Source organism: Daphnia pulicaria, chromosome 3, assembly GCF_021234035.1.
Source record: "Daphnia pulicaria isolate SC F1-1A chromosome 3, SC_F0-13Bv2, whole genome shotgun sequence".
NCBI lineage: Eukaryota > Metazoa > Arthropoda > Branchiopoda > Diplostraca > Daphniidae > Daphnia > Daphnia pulicaria.
Window position 1 is genome coordinate 11,301,486 of NC_060915.1, and position 22,826 is coordinate 11,324,311.

General features: G+C 44.8%; 1 protein-coding gene across 6 annotated transcripts in view; it reads right to left on the bottom strand.

The window, feature by feature from the left end:
* The window catches only part of LOC124328703 (solute carrier family 12 member 7-like), a 39,599-nt gene that overhangs the window by 14,163 nt on the left and 2,610 nt on the right, over positions 1–22,826 (bottom strand). For 2 of the 6 annotated variants that reach the window (XM_046787510.1, XM_046787509.1), the window contains exon 1: positions 14,535–15,047. The exons of 1 other annotated variant lie outside the window; for it this stretch is intronic. In XM_046787510.1, the coding sequence (XP_046643466.1) occupies positions 14,535–14,754 (220 nt within the window). In that variant the 5' untranslated portion in view covers positions 14,755–15,047. Of the gene's footprint in view, positions 1–6,979; positions 8,252–11,656; positions 11,807–14,534; positions 15,048–16,160; positions 16,351–22,826 lie in introns of those variants that run through there. 3 more of the 6 variants (XM_046787515.1, XM_046787513.1, XM_046787512.1) reach the window with 3 other exon arrangements.

The following is a 22,826-nucleotide window of genomic DNA, read 5'->3' on the forward strand; positions in this document are numbered from 1 at the left end:
CGGGGAACATCCAAACTGACAAGACGAAAACGTTAGATCAATCGTCAGGGATATATGTCTAGCTGTAGAGACAACACACAAAAAAAGAGAAAAAAAAAAGAAGTGGGCACCGATTTCAAATAAACCCCCCGCGCGCGCCATCCAATATCGTGTTTCAGCTATGAGATTTTATTTTGATTGCACAAAGTTTAACTGATTGAATCGGCGACATTTTTCGGGGTCTTGTCTCTCTCTGCCAGGGCCCTATCAGTGCGAGTACACCTCCAAATCAAATCAAATCAGATCAGAGAGAGAGAGAGACCCTCCCCAAGCGACCGGAGCGAAAATAAACCTATGTACTATTGATTTCCCATGACCATTTGGTCTAACAGTGCTGTATAAAGATGAGCCGGCGGAGATAGTGGAACGGAAATAACCGCGGGAGGCGCTCGAATCAATTTGTCCCGTGTTTGAATAGGTGGCTAGCAAGAAAAGAAAAAAGAAAAAGAAAAAAGTAACTCTCAAAGTCAACTCTCGTTTCCCGTTTCAAAGAAATCCCACCCGGATACACACACCCTTGCAGCCTATAGCCTACAGCCTTGTGTGTGTGTGTGTGTGTGTTCAAGGGAGCTTTGCTGGTTTGAAGAGGATCCTCTGGCTCCCGACTGGCTCCTCCGTGAAATAAGTCGGTGAAATATGCCACCGGTCCTTGAAGAGAAGCCTCTCACGAGTTTGATTATCAAAAGAATTCAATTCAACTTAACGTTCCTTTTTCTTTTCTTTTTTTACTGTTCTCGGTGCTCTTTATTTAGTTGGTAGGCCGGAGCAATTTCATCATCTGAAAATGGGATCATTCCATTAGGGCTACATCGACGACATTCCATTGCGACTCGACTTGCCAGCGAAATATCGACAGTTTCACTGAATGCCCATGTCTTTTTACGGATCGACAGTTGCCAGTGTTCGGTGCTCGGCTCTCCTGGGTCCGTCCAGCAAAGGGGCGGGGACGGGCTCTTATTCCGGTTGAGGAGACAAAAGACTCTATATACCTTCTTCTTCTTCTTCTTCTTCTTCTTCTTCTTCTTCTTCCTTGACTCCCTTTTAAACATGGTTGTGCAGCAAGGCACTGTAAAACAGACATGGTGGCTCTTGGATTATTGTCTCGGACGGACGGGGGCAGGAGGAAATGCGAGCACCCCAAAACGGGAGTCTGATGGATGGAGAGATGAAGGCAGTCAAGTCACATCATAATAACGAAGAGAAGGAGAGATAGAAAATAATAACGCACTATCCATCTCTTTGGCGGAAGGCATTACGGTAAAGAGACACACACACACACAGAGTGGCATTCCGTACGCCCTTCAAAGTTGCAACATCATAAATGTTAGTCGTTTATTCACTGGGCATGAATTCAATTAGTGTCTACTACTACTACGCCACTGGGCCGCCGCCGCCGCTGCTGCCGCTTTGTCCGTCATCATCTAAACAAGAGCAGCGGTAGTAGCAAATATATATCCTTTAATGAATATCGAGTTACTCGTTCCGCACCGCCGGCTTCTCAATGCGCCCACGTCACTAAATGATGTTTATCTCTCCAACCATCCACCACCAATAACCAGGCGGCATCACCCGCAAAGATCACCTTCGATTACAAATGGCGTCGTCGTCGGACAGTAATTGACTTGGAAGCGGGCCCGCAACGCGGCGACCCCCAAAGTCATTAATGTTGATTTATCGTTCGTTAGAATCCACACAAGAGCCAAACTATGTGAGCGAAGAAGAAGAAGAAGAAGAAGAAGAAGAAGAAGAAGAAGAAGAAAAAGTTGGCCGCTGCCATCGCGCCAAAAGAGAAAGAGAGAGAGAGCTGGCAATTGTTGTTGAGCGAATGCAATTTGCACACACGAGCCAGGGGAGAGACAAACAGGGAAATCAACGAACGCCAATTGTTAGTACATGTCCACCCAGGCTTCAGAAAGTGCCGACGGGACTGCTGACAAGACGGCGGGAAAAACACCAAACTTTTCCGTTTGAAAAGACGACAAACTTCCGAAAGCGGGCGCGCTGCATTCAAACTTCGTTTCGTAGTACTATCCCGCTAAACTTTGATGGCGGTATGTATAGTATATAATCTCAAACGTTTCGTCAGCTCAACAGTCAACACGCATCGACTTCCAATCTATGCGCGCATCAGGAGCGAGAGTTGGTATACGTGCGCGGAATTAAAATTCGTCATTCAAATGATTATTAACGACCGTTGAATTTTTGGGTTTTTTAAATGCTGCATAGATCGGGGCAATTATGGCAAAGGGTCTATCTCATTAGCTATTTCATCTCGACGCTAATCCCCCCCCCCCACTATCTACTTGCCCTCCAGTTATAATACCATCAACTATTGCTGCTGCTGCTGCTGCTGCCAGTCCACACATTGTTAAGGGACGACGTGCCGGAATTTCATATTTATGGCAGCAGTAACGAGCGCATATAACCGCCGGCGTCGCGATGCACCCAATCTACATTTTGCTTATCTCTCAATGTCATGAAATGGAGATGGACGTCCATCAGTTTCTCCGTCCTCCTCCAACTCGCCAGAGAATTTTCAAAACGGACACATATTTATTTATCCTCATCTGCATCAAGTTGAGCTGATATCAAAGTGAGAATCAATCAAACGCCAGACGAAAAGTTGCCGTGTCGAAAGTCCAAAATCAAAGCGAAATCATTAAAAAAAAATTGCGTAATGAAAAGACGATCGTCAGCAACAACCGCTGGATTTACTTGAAGGAGGGGATCGGGTTTGCATGTGAACATGCGTGCGTGCCGTCGTAATCGGTCAAGCAAAGAAAAATAAAAAGAAACCCCCCCAAAAAAGTTGAGCGAAATAATTGGGCCAACGGCGACCATTAAGCCTTTCCGCCGGGATTGGGAGCGAGGGACCATTAGGTGATCAAGAATATAGGGTGGGGTGGGTGGGGGGGGGGAAGGAGAAGCAGCGCCCAGTGTGGCGGCGGACTAAAGCGGATGGATTAGAAGGCGGGAGGAATAGGAGGAGAAAGGGAGGAGTGATGATGTGGGGGGGGGTGGGTGCGGGACACCACCCTGACGGCCTCGTCTTCCTATATAGTGATTGCCTCACATTCCGGGCCGTAACAAACACCTCCTGTTCCCATTAGGAGGGGACCCAGGACCACCGACGACCAGGATCCTTGTTTGTTCCGGTGTCTTCAATCGCGACACCCTCCCCGTCATTTGGATGGTTAACGCCTTGTCAACTGGTCAGAGATTGCCTGTTTACACACGGGCAGCAGCCGATGAATAACCCATTCAAGGCAAATAGGTGTGCGGGATAGTGTGTGACGTAATCATAGTCAGCCGCGAGGCGTGTTACAATTCGAGTTGGACGTTAACCGCAAGCGACTCGGCTCGCTATAGTCAGTAGCGAGTGAGAAGAACTTTGGTTAAACTGTAGATTGTGCCAACGACCTAATTCAATCATGGTGTAGCTGGTGGTGGTGTAGCTGTGTTGCACTTGGGTAAAGGAGACCAGACACACACAAACATCTACTTTACAAACAAGGCTACAACTACACAGTGCCAGGCGCTAGCGTCTTCTATGATATTATGCACGACAACGTCTTTGATCCTCCCACCGCCGACCCAGCGTCTCAAACTTGGTACGAAAATCCCGTTTCCTCTACATCTCTCGGCCATTTTTCGCGTAGGCCGGCGGCGGAGGCAGCGGCGTCATCTTCCAGCCAAAGTTGCACATCCGGCAGGCGGCGGGAAAACAACACCAATGAAGAAGAGAGATGAAAAAAAGAAAGAAATTCTAGACGTCTGTGTCTTTCAAATACAAACAAACCAAACCAAAAAAGACCGGGAAAATCGCAGCTTTCACCTTCTCCGGCCGGAGAACAAGAGAAAGACGAAAATGATGACAGCGGGTCCTACTTTTATTACAAGGCAGGACGACGAGCCTTTTTTTTTTTTTCTTTTCGGGATCGCATCGATCGGGGCCGTTTGCTTTCAACCGCCCCTCCCCCTCCCCAGTCTCTAGGAGCAGGAACTCGGCCCCTAGTTTCTCCTGTAACACCGGGGCGCAGCTCGTCCCAGTTCGCTCCTTTTCTTATATATTTCGGGAGGAGAAGAAAAAAGAGCCCAGGACCATCCAACTTTTGCTCGCAGAGTTCGCTCTCTTTTCTCTATTAGAACTCGGTGAATGTGTGTGCAGCAGCATACATTAGGAGGAGGAAAAGCTTGGTGGCTCCTTTTTTTTCAAAAAGGAGCCGAGAAAGGAGAAGAACAGAAAAAGGGGAGAAATAAGTTTCCCCCGGTTTTTCGTGAGTGCCGAGCAGCAGCAACATCATCTAGCATAGATTCTCTTGTTGTTTGTTGTTTTATTTATACGCGGTGTAACTTGTAAGTCTATAGGCTTTATCTATAGATGTTGTTGGACTATGCGATCCAATAACCGCACAGCGTGTAGAGGATTTATCACCCGGCCCTGTTCTCCGGAGAAAAAAGGAAAACAAAAAACCGGCACGAATTACACGCCACCACCGACGAACCGAACCCCGCCGCCGCCGCCGAACGAGGGTAGAAAGCAAAATGATACATCGATTTATCAATGAGGACAAAAAAAGCCAAAGCAAACACACTCTCTTTTTCAATGGCGGTATTACGGTTCAGCGATATTATATATATAGTATATCTCTACCAAAATAAACATTCATTGATATCGGAAGAGGAAAAGAAATCTAAGAAGAATCCTCTCTCTCTTTTTCTCTTATACAATACTCAATTCTCGATTCGATTGTTCCAGACCAGCGATTCGGAGGTTGGCGAATTTTTGTTTTTTTGTGTTTTCAAAAAGAAGAAGAAGAAAAAGAGAGGAGGAATTACCATGGTGAATCCGATGGATCATAGAAACATTGCGGCAAACATTTTTACTTATTCAACAACGGACCTTACAGCTGCTGCTGCTCTGCAGCCTCGCACGTGTGCCTGTGTAATCCATATTGCCGAACAGAACAAGATGAATCTTTTTTCTTTTCGATTTAAAAAACAAACAAAAAGGGGACGATCTAGGTCCTGCCGCAAATAGACAGTGTAGATCTGGACATAATTCAGGATGGGGCCCGGCAGGCTGATAAAGTTGACAAGGATAACTGACCGTATAGCTTTGTCCGCGTCACTTGAGCTATATGGAGCCTACCACTACGTACATACCGCCCAGTTACACGGAGAAAAGAGACCCGAGAGAGGTTGGGGATCATCATATAACGAATAAGGCGCATCTCACGGATCAGAAAAGAGAAGAAAAGAAGAAAAAAAGATCGATCGATCTCGTCGGCTCTGCTGGATGTTTCCCTTTTTTTTCTCTCTCTCGGCTTCTTCGCCATATATTTAGTGCCACCGGTGGCATTCGCCTACTACTACTACGTGCAGCCCATTCATTTCCCAGTAAAAAAAATAAAAAGAAAAGAAATAATGACTCGATGTCTCTGCCTAGGTAGTACATACATACGTGTGTGTGTTGTGGTCGTGTGTGTCACTGAGAAATAATAAAGGGGGGAACAATTGTCTTTTCTTCTTCTTCTTCTTCTTGGTCCTCTTTTTTTCCATTCCATTTGCGATGCGATCTATTACATTTTGAACGGCCATTTTGAGCCATTGTTCTCCGCCTTTGTCACGACACAAAGCAATTCCCATGGAAATATTAAGGTTGATTGAGTCTAACGCTAACCCTCTCAACAACAACAAGGGGTAGAGACAAGAGAGACAAGAGAGACAAAAATACTTCATAACTCGTAAGACTTCGCCCCTCTCCGAAAAGTCTTCATTGCAGAGGACATGTCTGAGCTTTAGCGTTTTGAATTTGTCTTGAATAAAACAAGAATCTCTCCTGGACTTTGGCGCATTATCCACATTGAACCGGGATGGTTATCCTTTTTTTGTTTGTTCAATGTTTCCACATGTCAAAGAGTTGTGCGTAATCAAATTCAATATACCCCAAAAGAAGAAGATGAAATGTAAATACTGAGTAGAGAGAGAGAGAGACGGGAAATGATGGCAAAAGAAAAACTAATAATAAAATACTGGATGGTTTCTGTGTGTCGTATGGGATTTCGTTTGCTCTGTTTATGTGCTCTGTAATACTCGGCGGTGCCCTGCAGCGCACACAATAACAGCGCAGGACTATCTTTATTTTATTTTATTTTATTTTCAGTTCTTTTCTCTTTGGTTGGCGCTGGTCTTTTCACGAGAATTTGAATGGAGGGGTTTCGGGCAGCCCTACAGGAGAAGAAGAGCTATACATGTCTTCTGCCAACACTTGTACGATGATATTCATTTCATTTTGTTGTTCCTAGTCAAATAACCTCAGAGTTGTGTGTACCCATCTTTACCCCACCCCGCCGGTGTTAGTGTCTATTCGCATTGAAACCGGAGATGTCATTGCATACAACATATAGACTCGGGTGCACCCACCCACCCTTTCAGCCATTAGAGAAAAGAAATAAAAAGGGAGAAAATCCTGTCAATAGATCCTATTCAATTCGATATCAAAAGGAGCTCGGAAGCAGGTCGGCCGGTTGGGTTGGGCGAACGAATCGCCCAAAAAAATTCCGTGGAAACATTTCGCGTCGAATCAATGCGCGAATGGCGGCAATGACGGATCCTCCGCACCCGGAGGGAATGCTCCCCAGGATTAGGAGAGAGAAAGAGAAAAGACATTTGCCGAGGTCCTAGAAGAGGTTTCCCTCCAAAGAAGCAAGTCGCCAATCCTTTTTTTTCGCCTTGGGTGCGGTACAGTCAAAAAGAGGAGGCCTTCTACGATAACAAACTTATCCCCCACCCGCTTTGCTTCTCTTCCACCAGCCTCGGGAGCATATATGTGTGTGTAGCCGTACAATAATAGTAATAAAAAAAAGGATATGCGAAAAATGACGGACGGGAAATACACACACGAAGAAAACGAAAAACAGGAATATGGAAGACTTACCAATGAGACCCTGAGAATTGGCGGCGATGGCCTGGCATTCGTGATCGATGTCAACTTTCTCAGTGGTGAAGCGTGAACGATCTGCCGGCGCGGCCATTATTCGTTTTTTTCTTTTCTTTTTCCTTTTTTTTAAATATGTTAACACCCTCTTCTCTAGTAGTAACAAAAAAACAAACTGGGATTCTTCACCCCCCTTCTATCTGATGGACAGATAAACAAACAGACAATCTCTTTTCGATTGATTGGATTTCTGCTCTCTGCCAAAGTGAATTTCCCACCGTCAAGGAATACCAGGCAATCGGGAAAAAAAAAGAGATAAACCGGCACAAACTGCCCAGCACCTTGTCAAGTTCAAGTTGAATCGTCTGCCGAAAATCGAAAAGGATTGGCGTGAGTAATAGAGTTTCAATACAAAACAATCGCCTGGGTGCCGGCGAAAGCGACTGACACTGCGCTGGACGTGTCGCACGGATGGCAGCAGGAGCACATCAGTCCGGCGAAGATGGGCCAACACTGGTGGGGAGCCGAGTTTAAGCGCCAAGCACAAATCTCTGACCCCGGCTCACTCACACACACACACACACACACACAGCGGAGAGACACAGAGCCACATCCACACTCGACACACTCACAGACACATCCGCACACACACACACACACGCACACGAAAGCAAGAGAGCTGTGCAGCTTTCACCCCTCCCTTTTCTTTTTTGTGTTGCTGCTTCCCCCCTCCACCCCTTTTCGTGAGGGGGAGGGAGTGTGTGTGTTTGTTAGCCACCAGCTCCTGGGCCACGTACCTCACGCGGTTCTTCTTCTTCTTCCTCCTCCTCCTCCCTTTCGCTCCCGATCGATATTTATGCTCGCAAGTTGTCAAAACGGCCGATGACACTGATCATTCAGCCGACGGCCAGAGCAATGGGCTCCTCTTTTTCAGAATCTAACGGGCTCCTGAATTCCCCTATCTAGTCTCTTCTCTATGTCAGGAGCGATGGGAGTCAACTCAAGTCGACGGGACAAGTCAAGAAATTCGTCCGACAAAAGGAGAAGAAAAGAAAAGAGGCCGAATTGAGAGTCTGTGTGTGTGTGTGTGTGAGCGCGCGCGGAAGAGCGGAGGACGAGCAAACGGAACTGACAACGGGCAGCGGCCAAAAAGGAGTCTGGACGACACGAGTGAAAAATTTGGCGCTGTCCAGTCGAGTCGTATGTGGGGCTCAGAGAGGAGGAAAAGGAGGAGGAACTGTTGACGAGTTGTGTCTGTGCCGTTCGCTCTCTCTCGACGCACTCTCTTCCTTCAGCTTCGGCTGCCTCGCCTTTATCGACCTCCTGAAACTTACCAACCCAAAACCCACCCACCCCACCCACACACATCCACCACCTCCCTTCCAGCCTGGGTGTACCCCATCGAGAGTCGCCTCCTCCTCCTCCTCCCGACGCTCCTAAAAAATACGAGACTCTACTGCTCCTGCTCCTACTTCTCTCTCCTCCGTTAACAGTGAGCGCCACCTCCTTCAAAAAGGACGGCCCTCTTTTGGCCGGCTCCTAGCGTCTAGTAGAAAAAAGGAGGAGAAGAGAAGAGAAAAATAACGGATAAACAATTCATTTCCCTCCCATTCTCTTCTTCTTCTCTCACTTGTCTCTCTCTCTCTGTGTGTGTGTATTCTTTTGCCTCTTTGTCATCGCCTTTCTTAATTTTCTAATCAACACTTGAAAATGGGCAGAGTTTTCAGCTGCCGCCCAGGAGCCAGGAGCTCTCGCTCTCCTCACGAAAAAGAATTCTTCATCATCAAAAATTTCCCCTTCCCTATTCTTTTTTTGATTTGACATCGGCAGATGAGGGCGGGGATTCTTGATCGATTGTTTTCTCGTCTGCTCTTTTTTTGGGTGGGTTTATTTTTTATCTTTTTGCTCAACCATTTGCCACAATGGCGAAAATAATAATAAAAAAAAGGAACGACGTGACCCCGACTCAAAGGTCCAATCTAAAGGCGACATGGAAAACTCTCGAAGCTGAAAAACCGTTCCACCTTTTAGGACACATACTGTACACACAGAGATAGAGAGAGAGAGAGACACACACACAGTGTGTGTAAGCACAGCATGTGTGTAACGTATGTGTATAGCTTCAATCGATCCATCGGATGATGTGACGTGTACCTACTCAGCCTTGTGTGGATATAGACGTGGGTCATAGAGGGGGGAGAGTCGCCATTTCGGCACGTCAACCACCCCACCCACTTTTTTAGTGGTGGTGGTACTGGTACAAGACGACGGCGTATCATATGTTATTTGCCGATGCGCCCAACGCTCCACCTCACGTAGAGGAGGGAAAAAGAAGAAGAAGAAGAAGACCGGGAGCTATTATATATCGGGAGGACGACATCGGTCGATATATCGATGTCATCATCTCGGGGCGGATAAGCGCAATGCCAGAGATAACACACGACTCGACAGACAAGAAAAGCCTGGGATGAATCTCTCAAATTCTTTTTCAAAAGAGAAAAATAATAATAATAATAAAAAAAAAAAAAACAACAATAAAAAATATAAAAAAAGTTGAATTAAAATTTTCCAATAACATAAATTCGTGTTGGGAGAAGAATGTCGTCTCCTAGGCGAACCTGTCGGCAGTTCCCCCCCTTCGGATACATCGCCCATATACGCGCGGCAGTTCAAATCCGACATCAAAAGAAAAACGGGTGACAAGATAATGGAGGAGAAGACGACGACGCCGTGACTACATGCCCGATGAGTCAAACGCCAATGGAGCGCCGGTGGGTGGTGAAGAAATGAAACAAAACCCCCCAAAAAATTTTTTTGTTCGCTTGAAACAGAGAAAGAAAAAAAAGGAGGGGGGGGGGAGAGTTTCCTGACACAGTGTCTCTTGTGTTTTCTGTCTTTTTGAAAGCTGCGTGACTTTTCTGCTGATCGAGTCGGCGACAGTCTCCATTCGTTAGTCTTTTGGAGGACTTGTAGTCCTGAGCTGTATAGGCCGAATAAGGGGCCCATTCGAGAGGAAAGAGTCAGAGAGAGAGAGAGAGAGAGACCCGACAAGTTCACCAAACAGACACATGCACACTCACGGGGTGGTGCTGAGTGTGTGTGCCCCGGTCGATTCGTACAGCGGGAGGAGCTCCGTACTGGAAGAAGAAGAAGAAAAAAGGGGGGAGCCTGTACACATTGCAGTCGCGCCAAGGCAATCAGAAATCCCCGTCAGAAAATGATATTATATAAAGCCACTAGAGCATGTCGATGATACGGAACGACACGTAATAGGAAAAGGATTTTTCATCAATAAAAAGAAAAAAGAATAACCGGGAGCAAAAGATGGGAGAAACACAAATAAAAAGAAAATGCCGGAAGATGAAAGAGAGAGAGAAGTGATGTGTTCCAATCAGCTATACACACTTTCCTACTTCTCCCTCTACACACACTCGTCACCCGTTTCTTGTAAACCCAATGTGTGCCCAGTCAGGCGGAGCGCCGATGAAACTTTGGGTCGCAACGACAGCAGCCCGACTCTGTTCGCCATCACTTATTAGACCGTCTGCTGCTGCTATTACTACACTCTGTAGAAGACAACCGACAGTTATCAAACTCGCCCAAGAGTTTCCCACTCATCCAGCTGGAAAAAAACAAGAAAATTGAACTGGTCAGGATCGTGCGTGGGTGGAAGAGATTCACCTTTTTGCTTTCCAATCAGATCAATGACCTAATGCTCCCGACATTTTTTTCCCCCGCCCTCCGTCATTTGCGGTACATCTTTGCACTAGCGTCCAACACCTTTGGTTAAAAGGAAAGTCGATAGGACGACGTAAAAGAAGAAAACATAAAATAAATAAAGAAGAAGAGCGAAAAAGAAATAGAAGGAAGTAGTACAGTATTTCACTCTCTGCTGGGCACCGATCTCGTTTGTTCCTTTTTATTTCTCCTCTCTCTCTTCTCTGGAGTTCTGTCACCGTTTCTTCTCTCCGCCGAGAAAAGCAGAGAGAGCATTGGAGAAGGAAATACGAAAGACAAACACACCCAGTGGCAAGTACACAACTAGTAAAAAAATAAAAAGGAAGGAAAAATAACAAGCCAAATACTACTACTGCTACTCCGCCTACCGGCTATAATAATAGTACTGCTGAGAGATCCCCTCTACCAAACACATTCGGTGGCAATGGCTTGACCATCAAACGCGTAACCTGGATAGAGGCTCCGGTTTAAATAAAGTCGACTCGCGTAGACTCGGGGGGCTCCTTGTTCATAAACAAATGAAACGGCCAAGTTGGAAAAGGGAAACAAATTGGGTCATGACGGAATCGACCTTATACCTCTTCCCTTATGGGGCGGCCAATTGGACAGTCACAGAAGCAACAGAGAGGAAACCACCAGCGCATGAATTATTCAAACAAATTGACTCAAGTGCCCAGCACTCACCCGCCCACCAGCTTTTTTAAAAGTCACGAGTAGAGGAGAAAATCAAGTTAAGCGACAGAAACATTCGCTCTTATTGATACTAGGCAATGAGATTTCGTAGGTGATTGGTTGATTTTTCCCAATTCCTTTTCTGTTTGCGAACGGAAAAGGACGGCCCCAATTTAGAAGCAAAAATAAAACAAGGCACTACATTGGTACACAAGTGTCCTCGTATCGTTGACAAACGTTTGGATTTGGATTGTTTTTTGAACTCACGTTTTCCAGATTTCTTGCGGGTTTCCGGCGAAGTAACGAGCTGATAATCGTCATGATCAACTTCTCTGGAGGACGGCATCATTAACTGTTCAGATGCCAATTAGTTTTTATGCTTTTGTTTTTCTTTTCTTCCGCTAAAAATCGTCCCAGTCGCAGCGGTTGTCGAGATCCGACTGATTTTACAACTTTCGCTTCATCTCAACGTGTATCTCTAACCTCCCACGCCATGTAGGTACGCACGTACTCACAAGGTGTGTGCATACTATCCAAGCGCTTATATAGAGGCAATTCATTTGAAGGCTTCGTTATCAGAATGACCTCCTGCAATTCAAAAAGCTACTTGATTTAACGGTGGAAACGGGTTTCTTTCATTTCACTGCCATTTTGGCTACAGGAACAATCCTACGCCTCCGCCCGCGGGTTAGAAAACAGGTTACGTAAAAGAGAATTAGCTTATCAAACCAAAAATCTCGGTTCTCTCCTACTGCAAACAAAGGACAGAGATTTTACTAGCTATAAATAGTAGAACGGCAGATTTCTTTATTTCAAGTTGGAAACGAGAAAAAATTTGATCAATACGAACGATCAAATTGTTTCTCAAAGTTCTTTATCGTTTTTTTTTTCCACGCTTCACTTATTTATTTTCCAACTTTAAATGGAGAATGAGAAGAGACAAGTTATAAGAAATTCCGAGCCAGCTTAACTTTTTTCCAGTGCCGGCGGAAAAATAAAAATAAACAAAATAAGAAATAAGAGGCAGACGACACACAGAGACAAAACGATGAATTCGACAAAGTGGAGAGAGTTTCTAGTCGTTCCCCTCTTGAATTAGTAATGAAGATGACTTCATTATATTACAAAAGGCATTCAACAGTCGCTCAAAACTAAGACCAGTGTTTGATAGTTCTAAACCCAACCTCCGTTTCTGTTAGACATCATTCAAACACTAAGGCTTCAGCTGTGTCACTCTTCTTGACGGGCGGAAATTTATCAACAAACAAACCAACACAAACACACACAGCCATGGTGCGTCGTCCCACGTAATTCGTTTTTTGGACTTTACGTTCGAATGGGCCAAATAGATAAAAATAAAAATTTAATATTTAAAAAAAAAAAAAAATGTTGTTTGTTTGCTTGCACACCTTGTGATTTACCACTATTTTTCCACCCCGACTTAGTTGCTGGTGGGTATCAGAGTTGATAGTTCCAGCACGTCAAAGTAAGGAGGCCTGACTGAAAAAAGCCTGTCGACCAACAAATAACAATTTGGGACAGGAACTGCTCGCGTGCTAACGTCACCGACAACCTGATTGGCTACCGCCATCGTTTGCCATTCGCCACGTTTATAGCCCTAAAACCTTTTAGAAAAGGCGAGAAAAGGGAGCGACGGTCTTCAGCAAACAAAAAAAAAAAAAAAAAAACGTTTGCGTGAAAATCATCAGATTTCCCACTTCCATCACAATTGGCCTAATTGGGTTGGGTTGGGTCTATACTCTCCCCCCCCCGGGCATTTCGTAAGAATTTGCATACCGACCGTGCTTCGTCTAGGCTTATTGTAGTGGCAAGTCATCGTGTACGGGCAGGAATTTCCGTATCAACGAGTTTGCTCAAGTTCGTCACAACAACAAAAAGAAAAAGATATTAGCTAATTAATTAGCAGATAGTGTGGAACTTTGCTTGTTTTTTTTGGGGGTGGTATGTACAGTACAAGGAGGAGGATAGTCCCTTAGAGTAAACGATCGATACCAAACAGCAGGAGCAGCAGGAGCAACTTGTTTTTGACTTTGTGCCTCTTTAAAAAATAAGAAATTTAAACTAACTCGGCTGGCTTTGAGTTTTCGGAGCGACTCCAGTCAAGCCTTGAAAAAAGTTTCCCCAGTCATCTGACATTTGCAGGATCGGGATAATAATAAAGAAAAACGAGAAAGTGCAGAGTATGCAAACTTTTAGATCCCTTCCAAAACGTTAAGAGGTTATAGACTCTTCTCGAAATTAATGGTGCCGAGAGCTTTGCCGATCCATTTCATTCGACACGATTTTCATCAAGGAGAGAGAGAGAGAGAGTTGGCTTGCATTCGCCGATATTCAATTTATAGGTTTTGGACCTTTAGGGAAAAAAAAAAAAATAAAAAAAGTAAGACGTCTGCTGTTGCCGATTGCCATCCAGCCGGTTCGATATATGTAAATATTTCTCCCGGATTAGGGGAAATATTTTCACATTAATTTTTTTTTTTTTTAGGGGGGGGGGGATTGAAGACTACACGTGGAAAATGCGGAACCATTGAAAACAACAGCCAAACTGCACGAATATGACGAAAATAAACCCAGTAGTTGTTTGGTTATTTTCTTCATTTAGAAAATAACGAGTAGCCAGAGCCAGCGATATGACAACGACTTTTCTTTGGTTTACTGTGTTGTACATACTCTATAAACCGTACGCACATGTTTTCTGGCTGGCTTTTTAGTTCCAAGTCGATTATAATCAAAATAGAAGAAGACTGCGTTCTAGTCCCAGATATAGTAACATATAAATAATACACAAACCCAGAAACTTTGACTTTGCGGTAACAACATGCGATTTCAAGATTAGGGCCCATAGCGAATTTTCGTGACCTACTGGGGGGTCGTAACTTGACGCAGTCAAATATTCGTCCAATCGGTGGGCAGATGTGAAAATATAAGAAGGAGCCCAGAGAAAAAATACAAAAGAAATAGGATGGAATTTTCGATTCAACAATCATTTCCAAACTCGGCTGTTTTCTTTGACATAAAACCTAAGACCAGGTATATATGTAGTACACAATGCCGGAAATAATGAAATCGATATTTGGTGGGGAGGTGAGGGGGGCATTAGGTCTAGAATAATACTGGAAATCACCTGTCCAGTCATGACAAGAGTCGCTGTTGGTCATGGTCGAAGCGTTGGCGTGCAAGACGGTGGTGCCGTGCTCGAGGGCCGCTGCCAATCTGTTCTCATCCGCCGAATCCATTTCGGCTGCCTGGCCACTCAACCCCGGCAACTGGCGTAATCGTACAACTTTGTTACCCAAGTTCTCGTTTGCTCTTGCGGTTGTCGTCTCGGCTGCCGAGATCGGCATAGATCACACAGCACCTCCACGCACTTTGTCCCACCTTCAAAACTTGTTCTTCAACCCCCACACTCGCCCAAATTTTGGCAACTTCTCAAACCTAATTTGAAATTCGCTTTCACCCCTTCCGAAAAAAAAAAAAAAAAAAGAAGTTAATTTTTTGTTTAGGTTAGATACTAGCCGGGGAAAAAACAAACTTGGGGGCTGTATAATTATACAGTCACGTCAGCCGCCACCACCACCTATCGACCGGAGCTCGGCTGGTGGTCAACTAAAGGCTATGAGGCTGCTTCACTAATGCAACGACGTCGACTGGCTACTACCGGTATAACCCAAACGAAAAGCCAATAGCGGATACGCGACACTAACGTGTCACGGATCGGGATTTTTTTCTTCTTCTTCTTCTTCTCTCCCCCCCCTCACGTCTCCCTCTCCCTGGACTGTGTGTGTGTGTCTCTTTTTTATTTTTTTCCCCCCTTCTCTCGCCCACCCAAAAGTCATCACTAGCGCCACTAGTGCAAGTGCGACTGTGCTCTTCCGCCTTTTGCATTGGCTGACCAGCAGTCCCAGTTCTAGAAACTCTTCGTGCAGTTATGCGGCACAATAGCCTCTGATGGAATCCCGATTTTTCCTTTTTTCTCTCCAAAAGGGGGGATCGAAGCCTTAGGAAAAATAGGTGACGTTTTCGGGCAAAACATGTATATAACTCTAGAAATATTAGACTTCATAACAACGACCCCCTATACGGAGCAGGCGACTGGAGCCGTGACTAAGTTGCTACAGGAGACGGAGAAGCACTTGAACTGTCCACTCTCATTCGGCTGGCCAGTCAGAGCCATCCGTCCATATATCCATCCAGGGAGGGGGGATATATGCTGCTCCGACCAAACATAGTAGAACCCGGGAGAAAAAACTGCAGACTGGCTGTATACCTTTCAAAACTTTGTGCAAACGGATATCGACACGTAGTACCGCCCATCCTTTTTATCCGAATATTTCTACGTGCCTGGTGAAGGAAAGAAGAAAAAGAAGAGTACCGACACAAACTTGGAAGGGAGAGAGAGACAAGATAAGCCAAATGAAATAGAGAATAGAAATCTGACATTGCGTGACATTGCGTAACCGTTAAATTGTACTCCGATGTAGAGAGAGAGAGAGGCTAAACTATTTTGTGATTTCAAATGTCATCCCTTTTACCGGGCTATAAGACGTGTGCTGGAAAAGGCGACAAGAAATAGATACAGCAGGTTAATGGGAAAAAAAACAGTGAAGCCATCGATGCAGAGAAGCGAAACCAATTTGAAAGAAACCAGCTTAGGTGTAACAATAATAATAGTCTAGACTCTCTCTTTCTCTCTATATATATACGCTGCGTAACGTGTTGGTGGTGGAAGTAGGGGATGTGTGTAGCCTACCGAAAGACGAGTAGCTGTCCACGTCCATTTTGTGCCGCTGGCGTCTTCCGCCCGTTCCGGGTTCCGCGAACAGCCAATAAATATCGGAGGCGATCGACAGCTAGGCGATTTTCGTGAAATCCCGCAATCCAAATGTGCAGCGGCACCGAAAAACAAATCGCAAAAACCTTTTGGGAGGTTTTTTGGGGGAACAACAACACCAACAACAAGGCCTCGATATGGTTTAAGATTTTTTCTTTTCGTTCACTATATTTTTTTTCCGACGAGGAAACGAACGGAAAAATAAAAGAAAAACCAAAGAAAAAAATAAAAGAAATTCCTTGACGAATTTTTCGACTTGAGACCGGCTCAGCTCGGCGGATGCCTGACAACTGCCCCACGTCGTGGTCGCCGAGGACACGAACAGTTGCGCCTGTTCCGCAATTCCCAACCGAAACTTTGAGCAGAAAAAAGGAAAAGGAGGGAAAGGAGAGAGAGAGAGGGGAAAGGCCATCAGCCACAACAGTAACCGGCAACATATAATGCACAAACACACACACATAGACACAAAACAAACCCAAAAAGCAAATAAAAGCAATCAAGAGAGGGTGGAGGAAGTAGCCCCTCGACACGACTGCAAATGCAATAAACAACAAGAAAAGGGAGCTCTAGCTAGCTAGCCAACCAGAAACGAAAAAAGGGCAAAGTCAAAAGGAAAAAAGAAGAGCACGTAAATGCGAAATAAATTATAAACCTGGGGATTAAAAAGCATCAGTCTAAAAAATGATTTATCCCGCTCCGCCTACACTATAGACTCTCTTTTTTCTTGTGTGTGTATAGTACAGCAAACAGCCGGCAGTCATTGAGTGATTGCAGCTATATATAAACACATTACATCGTCAGTTTTTCTTCGGGCCTATACGAGTTCTTTTTTCCTACTTGAGTGATTAGTTCCCGAGGTATGTTCAGGAGTGGAATCGTGATTGACCTTTAATGGCCTCCGTCACGTGAGACTCTAGCTCCCGAAACACCCCGAAAACCCATCCACCTTTCTCCATAGAGATGGAAAAAGAAAAACAACTATACCCACCACGTAGTCTATATACGCACAAAACACCAAACAATTCGGACTCTATGATTTGTTTGTGACGTCACTGAGATTCCCTACTCTTAACAACAACCCATGGCCAAGGAGATGCAGAAATAAAAATAAGGAGTTCAATGTCCTCATTGTGCGGTTGAGTATGCATGGCTTGAACGAACTAAAAAGTCTCGTTGTGGCTGTTGCGGGGAGAGACTGACTGTCAGAACAGTATGCACGTTGGAAGAAAAAGAAAAAAAAAAATTATTCCGCCGCTGGTGAGGCGGTCGGGTTGCGATTTCTTTTGATTACGAGCCAAGTCAAGCTGTCGTCCTCTTCTTCTTCTTCTTCTTCTTTCCGCACGCCGACCAACAAAAGAATTAATGACAATTCCATTATTGTCGACTTGACAACGAGAAATGACGGGGGGGGATGGAAATCAATGCGGCATGAAGAAACAGAGTCACTCGCTCGTCATCTAATTCTTTCCAAAATGCCAAATCGGGATGAAGATGAAAAAAGAATGAAAGGAAAAAGAAAAAAGAAATAAAGAAAAAAAAATACTAGTCAATCCCCTTCTTTGACACGGACGATTACGTTCAAGCCCGCAGCACATGCCCACTGGCCCCAAAGCGTGCTTGGATTGGATCTGCATACAATAAAAAGAGGAGGGAGGGACTCGGATGACACTGGAGAAAAGCTAGGAGGGAACTCAAAGAGTACTCTTGCGTGTACATCGCGAGGAATCAAGAAGAACAAGAAGATCTTGTGAAAGATTGAATAGCCAGACATAAGGGAGGACGTTTTTGGCTAGCCTTTGACATTGCACACACATAGGCAGCGGCACCACAGCGCCCAGCACCGCGCCACTCCCACCGACGGACCGGTTATGCAATCAAAAGTGGATTTGCTTTTCGACATGCTTTCAAGGGATGCTACCAACACTAACACATCCCCACACACACACTAATGTAGTAGTACTACAGCCCTTGATAGCTTTCTTCTGACAACATAAGGACTGGGGACCCACTTCTTTTACCCAAAAGAGTTGCAAAGAGCTCATAGGTACTTTTGAGCTTTTGTTGGGGAATGCATAAAATCAGGGCCGGCACACAACAAGATCCGTCAAAGTCCTTTCCTTTTAATGTTGGGAGAGAAAGAGAAATAAAGAAAGTTGGATGGAAAATAAACCGCCGCGCCATTTCCTGTAACATTTTGTGTTTGGCCGGAATCAGGCTCGAGCACTCATCTCCGGGACTACTACCCACAGCATCCAGCAGTGGCGCAATCCGGAAGCGAAAGAGCACCAAAGCTAAACATGTTTGTTTTTTTCTTTGGGGGGGGGGGGGATGGCGCAACGCTACAACGGCATGTCGCTTACTACTTACGATTCTCACTCTAAAGATCTTTAGATAAATTTCCTTCTTTCGGGTAGAACTATAAAGTTGTTACTATTTAATGTTTTTTTTTTGTATGGTTTTGTTTCACCATTCTCAATCCATTTAAAGAAATACAAGTGTGCACAGTCAAGGGAAAGTGGTACGTTTCCTCCCCCCCCCCCCCCCCCCATTTTGATAGGCTGCCCAGCAACCGACCATGGCTACGTTGGAGAGTCTATGTTGACTCCATTTTCTTTGCGTTCATTATTGACATTCGTCACGTCCATCGAAAAGGAAAGAGAAAAAAATTGATCCAGGAAAAAAAACATCCATCCGCATTCCGTCTCGGCAGTTGAGGTGAAAACACACGGGTCCTGAAAATTGCGTCAAAAGGAAATCAGCGAAGCAATCAAATTTCGCACGTACGTGTAACGTTCGGCTGATTGCGGCCGACATTCGATTCGACGAAACCCCCCCCCCCCCCAAAAAAAAAAAAAAAAAATAAACGACTACCAGCAAAAAGGCAGAAGAGAAATTGTAATGGCTGAACGAAACTATTCAGCAGTGAGATAACGAGGTAGTAGTACACGTTATCAATGCAGAAGACCTGCATAGGCGTAAAATATGATCGATCGAGAAAAAGGAAAAAAAAAAGAACGAAACTGACGACGTGCTTGACAAACAAGTTGATTGAAACCACATCGTTGATATAGTTCCTGTTATTAGACACTGGCAACTAACCCCCCCCCTTTTCCCCGCGGTAACTTCTTACTCAATATGTGCTCTCTGCTTTCATCAAAGTGATTACCTACACATAGAGCTCTGTCAGCTGGATGACAGATTGCTTAGACAGCCAATCTGCACGTCTATGTACTGAACAGGCTTTGTCGGATGTGTAGGCAACATTGTGAATGGAAATTCGACTACAGGAGCACTGCACCTCCTTTTTCCCCCACGCACAATAACCAGGGAGAGAAGAAGGAAGAAGAAAAAAAAAATAAAATAAAACGGATTTGAAAATCTCCAGCTCTCTTTCGAGACTGCTTAAATTTTCTCCTAGCAAAAGGTTAGTCAACTTTGGAACGCTTCCGCAAGGGCGAGTCCTGACAGGAACGTGTAAAAAGCATTCCGGTGTTTCCATCGGGTCTTTTTTTAAGTAGATGCACCACGGTAGAAGCAGCTCCTTGTCGTCGCCGTCAGCAGAAAAAGAAGAAGAGCATTGAGATGGGGGGGAGGTTCCTTCTCCAGTGCCAGAGTGCAGCACAAACATCAACATTATTTGCAATTGAAAGAAAAGGGAGGGAGGTAGTTTAAATAAAACAACAGGAGGAAAGAGATCGGAGAGGTGAAAGAAAAGAGGTCCCCGACTGCTGGTAATGTTTAAACAGCAGTTGCCATCGTATGTATGTACGAGACGGGAGAAAAAAAAACCATAAAAACCATAAAAAAAACCATTGACGACAAATGAAAAGAATTTTCTCCCGTCACGCTTGAGCGGATCGATATGAAGTTGTCGTCTTCATTAGCTTTTATTGCATCCGTACAATATCTGTGCTCTGTTCCCCTCTTCCCACTCCCTTGGCTTTCGAGAGATCCGCTGACTAATGATCATCTTGGCCCATCTGCAACCAATCTTCCTTTGCTAACAAAAATGGATCAATAGCTTCACGTTTTGACGATCAAGATACAAACATGAGCCAGCGAATATGAAAGGAAAGAAATAAAAGGAGACGCAGGGTGGCGGCGTCTATATTTGCCCAAGTGACTTTTGTCAGCAAACGACACGACGATCCGCCGTGCAGCCAGCCCAGCCGGCCGGCCCCCGAGATCATCCGCACAAAAAATCGCATTATTGATATATCCGTCATGACGATAATTGATTTATACATGGCCCGGAGGAGGTGGTCCCCCCTTCATTTCATATCGAAGGACCTGCACATACGGCGGGCCGTGTATACGAGGCGAAGCGGAAGAGAGCTGCGCGCGGATTGCTGTCAGTTCAATCCCCCTCCGTTCCAGCGTCCCTATTGATGCATGCTTCTCTCTGTCTGCCTGTCTGACTGATTCTCCCGTCTGGCGACGAATTTGCAGTTCACCGAGCCCCGGGATAGCTTCGTGACACATCCATTAGAGTTTCTCCGTCAGCACCTTGTCAGGACGAGCCCGCAGAGGACGACGACGACGACGACACAAAACCTTTCGGTCGCTCCCTGATTATTGATCCATACACACACACACACTCGCTCCTTTTCCTCATACACACACACGACTCGACTCGTTTATTCGGAGCGTGCTGTTTTAACAGTAGCACAAGGATCTCTTGTGTGCATCGCGTAGATTGTGCATATACCCGCAGCGAGAGCGAGAGAGAGAGCGAAATTTTTGAAAGGAAAATCAAGAGCTCGATGGCGGAAAATGAAAATGAAGTAGACCAATAACGTCGAAGTCAGGGTTCCTCGAACAGCTTTGATTCTCTCCATTCAATCCGCACTCTCTCTCTCTCTCTCACACATTGCTTTTCTCTTGTCAAAGAAAAGCCCAACCCTCCCACACGACAGACACCCATTGGCTAAAATTGATTTCACACGCACTGACGAAAACTTTTCTCAGATACAAATGAGAACAACTTTTTACTCATCTTCCCAATTCAGAAAGGGAAGTAAATTTAGATCAACTGAGCGACAAACTTTCCAAGTGTTTGAATTTTTGAAAAACACTGTTGACTATGGAGGAGGGTCTACTCTACTATATAGGACGTGAAATTGCATTAAAATAGATGCGAGTAACTCGCAAAAAGCCTCGCTGAAAAAACAAGAATTCTCCAGTGAAACATTAACACACACACACACCGCAGACGCTGCGTTGGCTGACAACCAACTTTGAGGGGCCTATTCATCTTCGTTCTTCTTTGCACGGCAACAATGGTGTCGAGCGAAAAAGGTTCATGCCGAATGTGCCAAAATGTTTGATAGCAACGTCCAGCACAGGTCTCCAGGGTGGCGAGTGAAAATTTGAAAAGAAAAGAAGAAAATATGACCCAGAAATATACTTTTAAGATGGGAAGTAAAGTAAACAAAAATACAATTTTGCTTATAAGCTGAAGAAGATCAAAAGTTTAAAACGTGATCAATGATGGATGCAAAAAAAAGAGGGGGGGGGAGCTTCAGTGAAAAGCAGTTAAAGTTTATCCATCGAGTTTACCCATCCGATTGATGTATAAATAAACTCAAAGCACATGAATTCGCAAGAATTCCACCGGTGAAAAAGAAAAACGCTTCCGCGTTTAACGGTTGACGTGCTTTCACGAACTCAGAGGACTCGGTTGACAGGATCGCTCAATTAAAAAAAAAAAAAAAAGAAGAGAAAATCTTGGCCTGTGAATCTAGCGTGAGTGCGACACATCGTCCATCACGTTCCCTGAATTACACGTACGACGCCTTTCTTTCTTCTTCCTTTTTCTCTCTAGACTCTTTTTCGCTTTTCTTTGCTGCCTGTCTTTCATCCTCTTTTTGTTGCTTCAGTTTTCGCCGCTCCCAGCCCTGTGAGCCTGACAGGTGGCAACAGCGTCCCAGGCTCATATAAAGTAATCTTTATGATAGTCGTATATAATTTCTATTTCGATCGAACAGAAAAGCTTCGACTGAATGGAGGGGGGAAAAAAACGTGATTAAATTTGCCTGGGAAAATTGGATTACTACGGATCATGCCGTATACCTTGATCCGAATTGATTTCCTTCAACCGAAATGAAAAGTACGAGACTAGAAACGAACCAACTTTCTTTCTTTTTTTTTTACTTTTGCTTTCATCCCTTTTTCTTCTTCTTCTCTTTTGCAAGCGGAAGCTGCCAAATTCAACGGTCATTAGACCAGGTAGAAACAACTGTGGCAAAGATAATTTCGGTGGAAATGCATTTCTTCTTCTCTCAAGGGATGGGATATGGACTCGTTCCAGCAATAACGACAAACGCAAACGCTTACAGTGGAAAAATGTTACCGGAAATTGCCAAGTTGTTACAACAAGGGCTTATTGTTTCATACGGAATTAGAGGACTTAATACTACTCGGGTGAGTTAATTGACCTCAAGTTTCACTTACTCGCAACGAAAGTGAAGCACAATACAATTCCGAGATATGAAACGATCAAATATACTAGATTCGATCGAAAAATTTCGTTGGAAACCGGAATCTTCCCAGTCCATCTGGTGATCGAATGACCAAACACCTTGC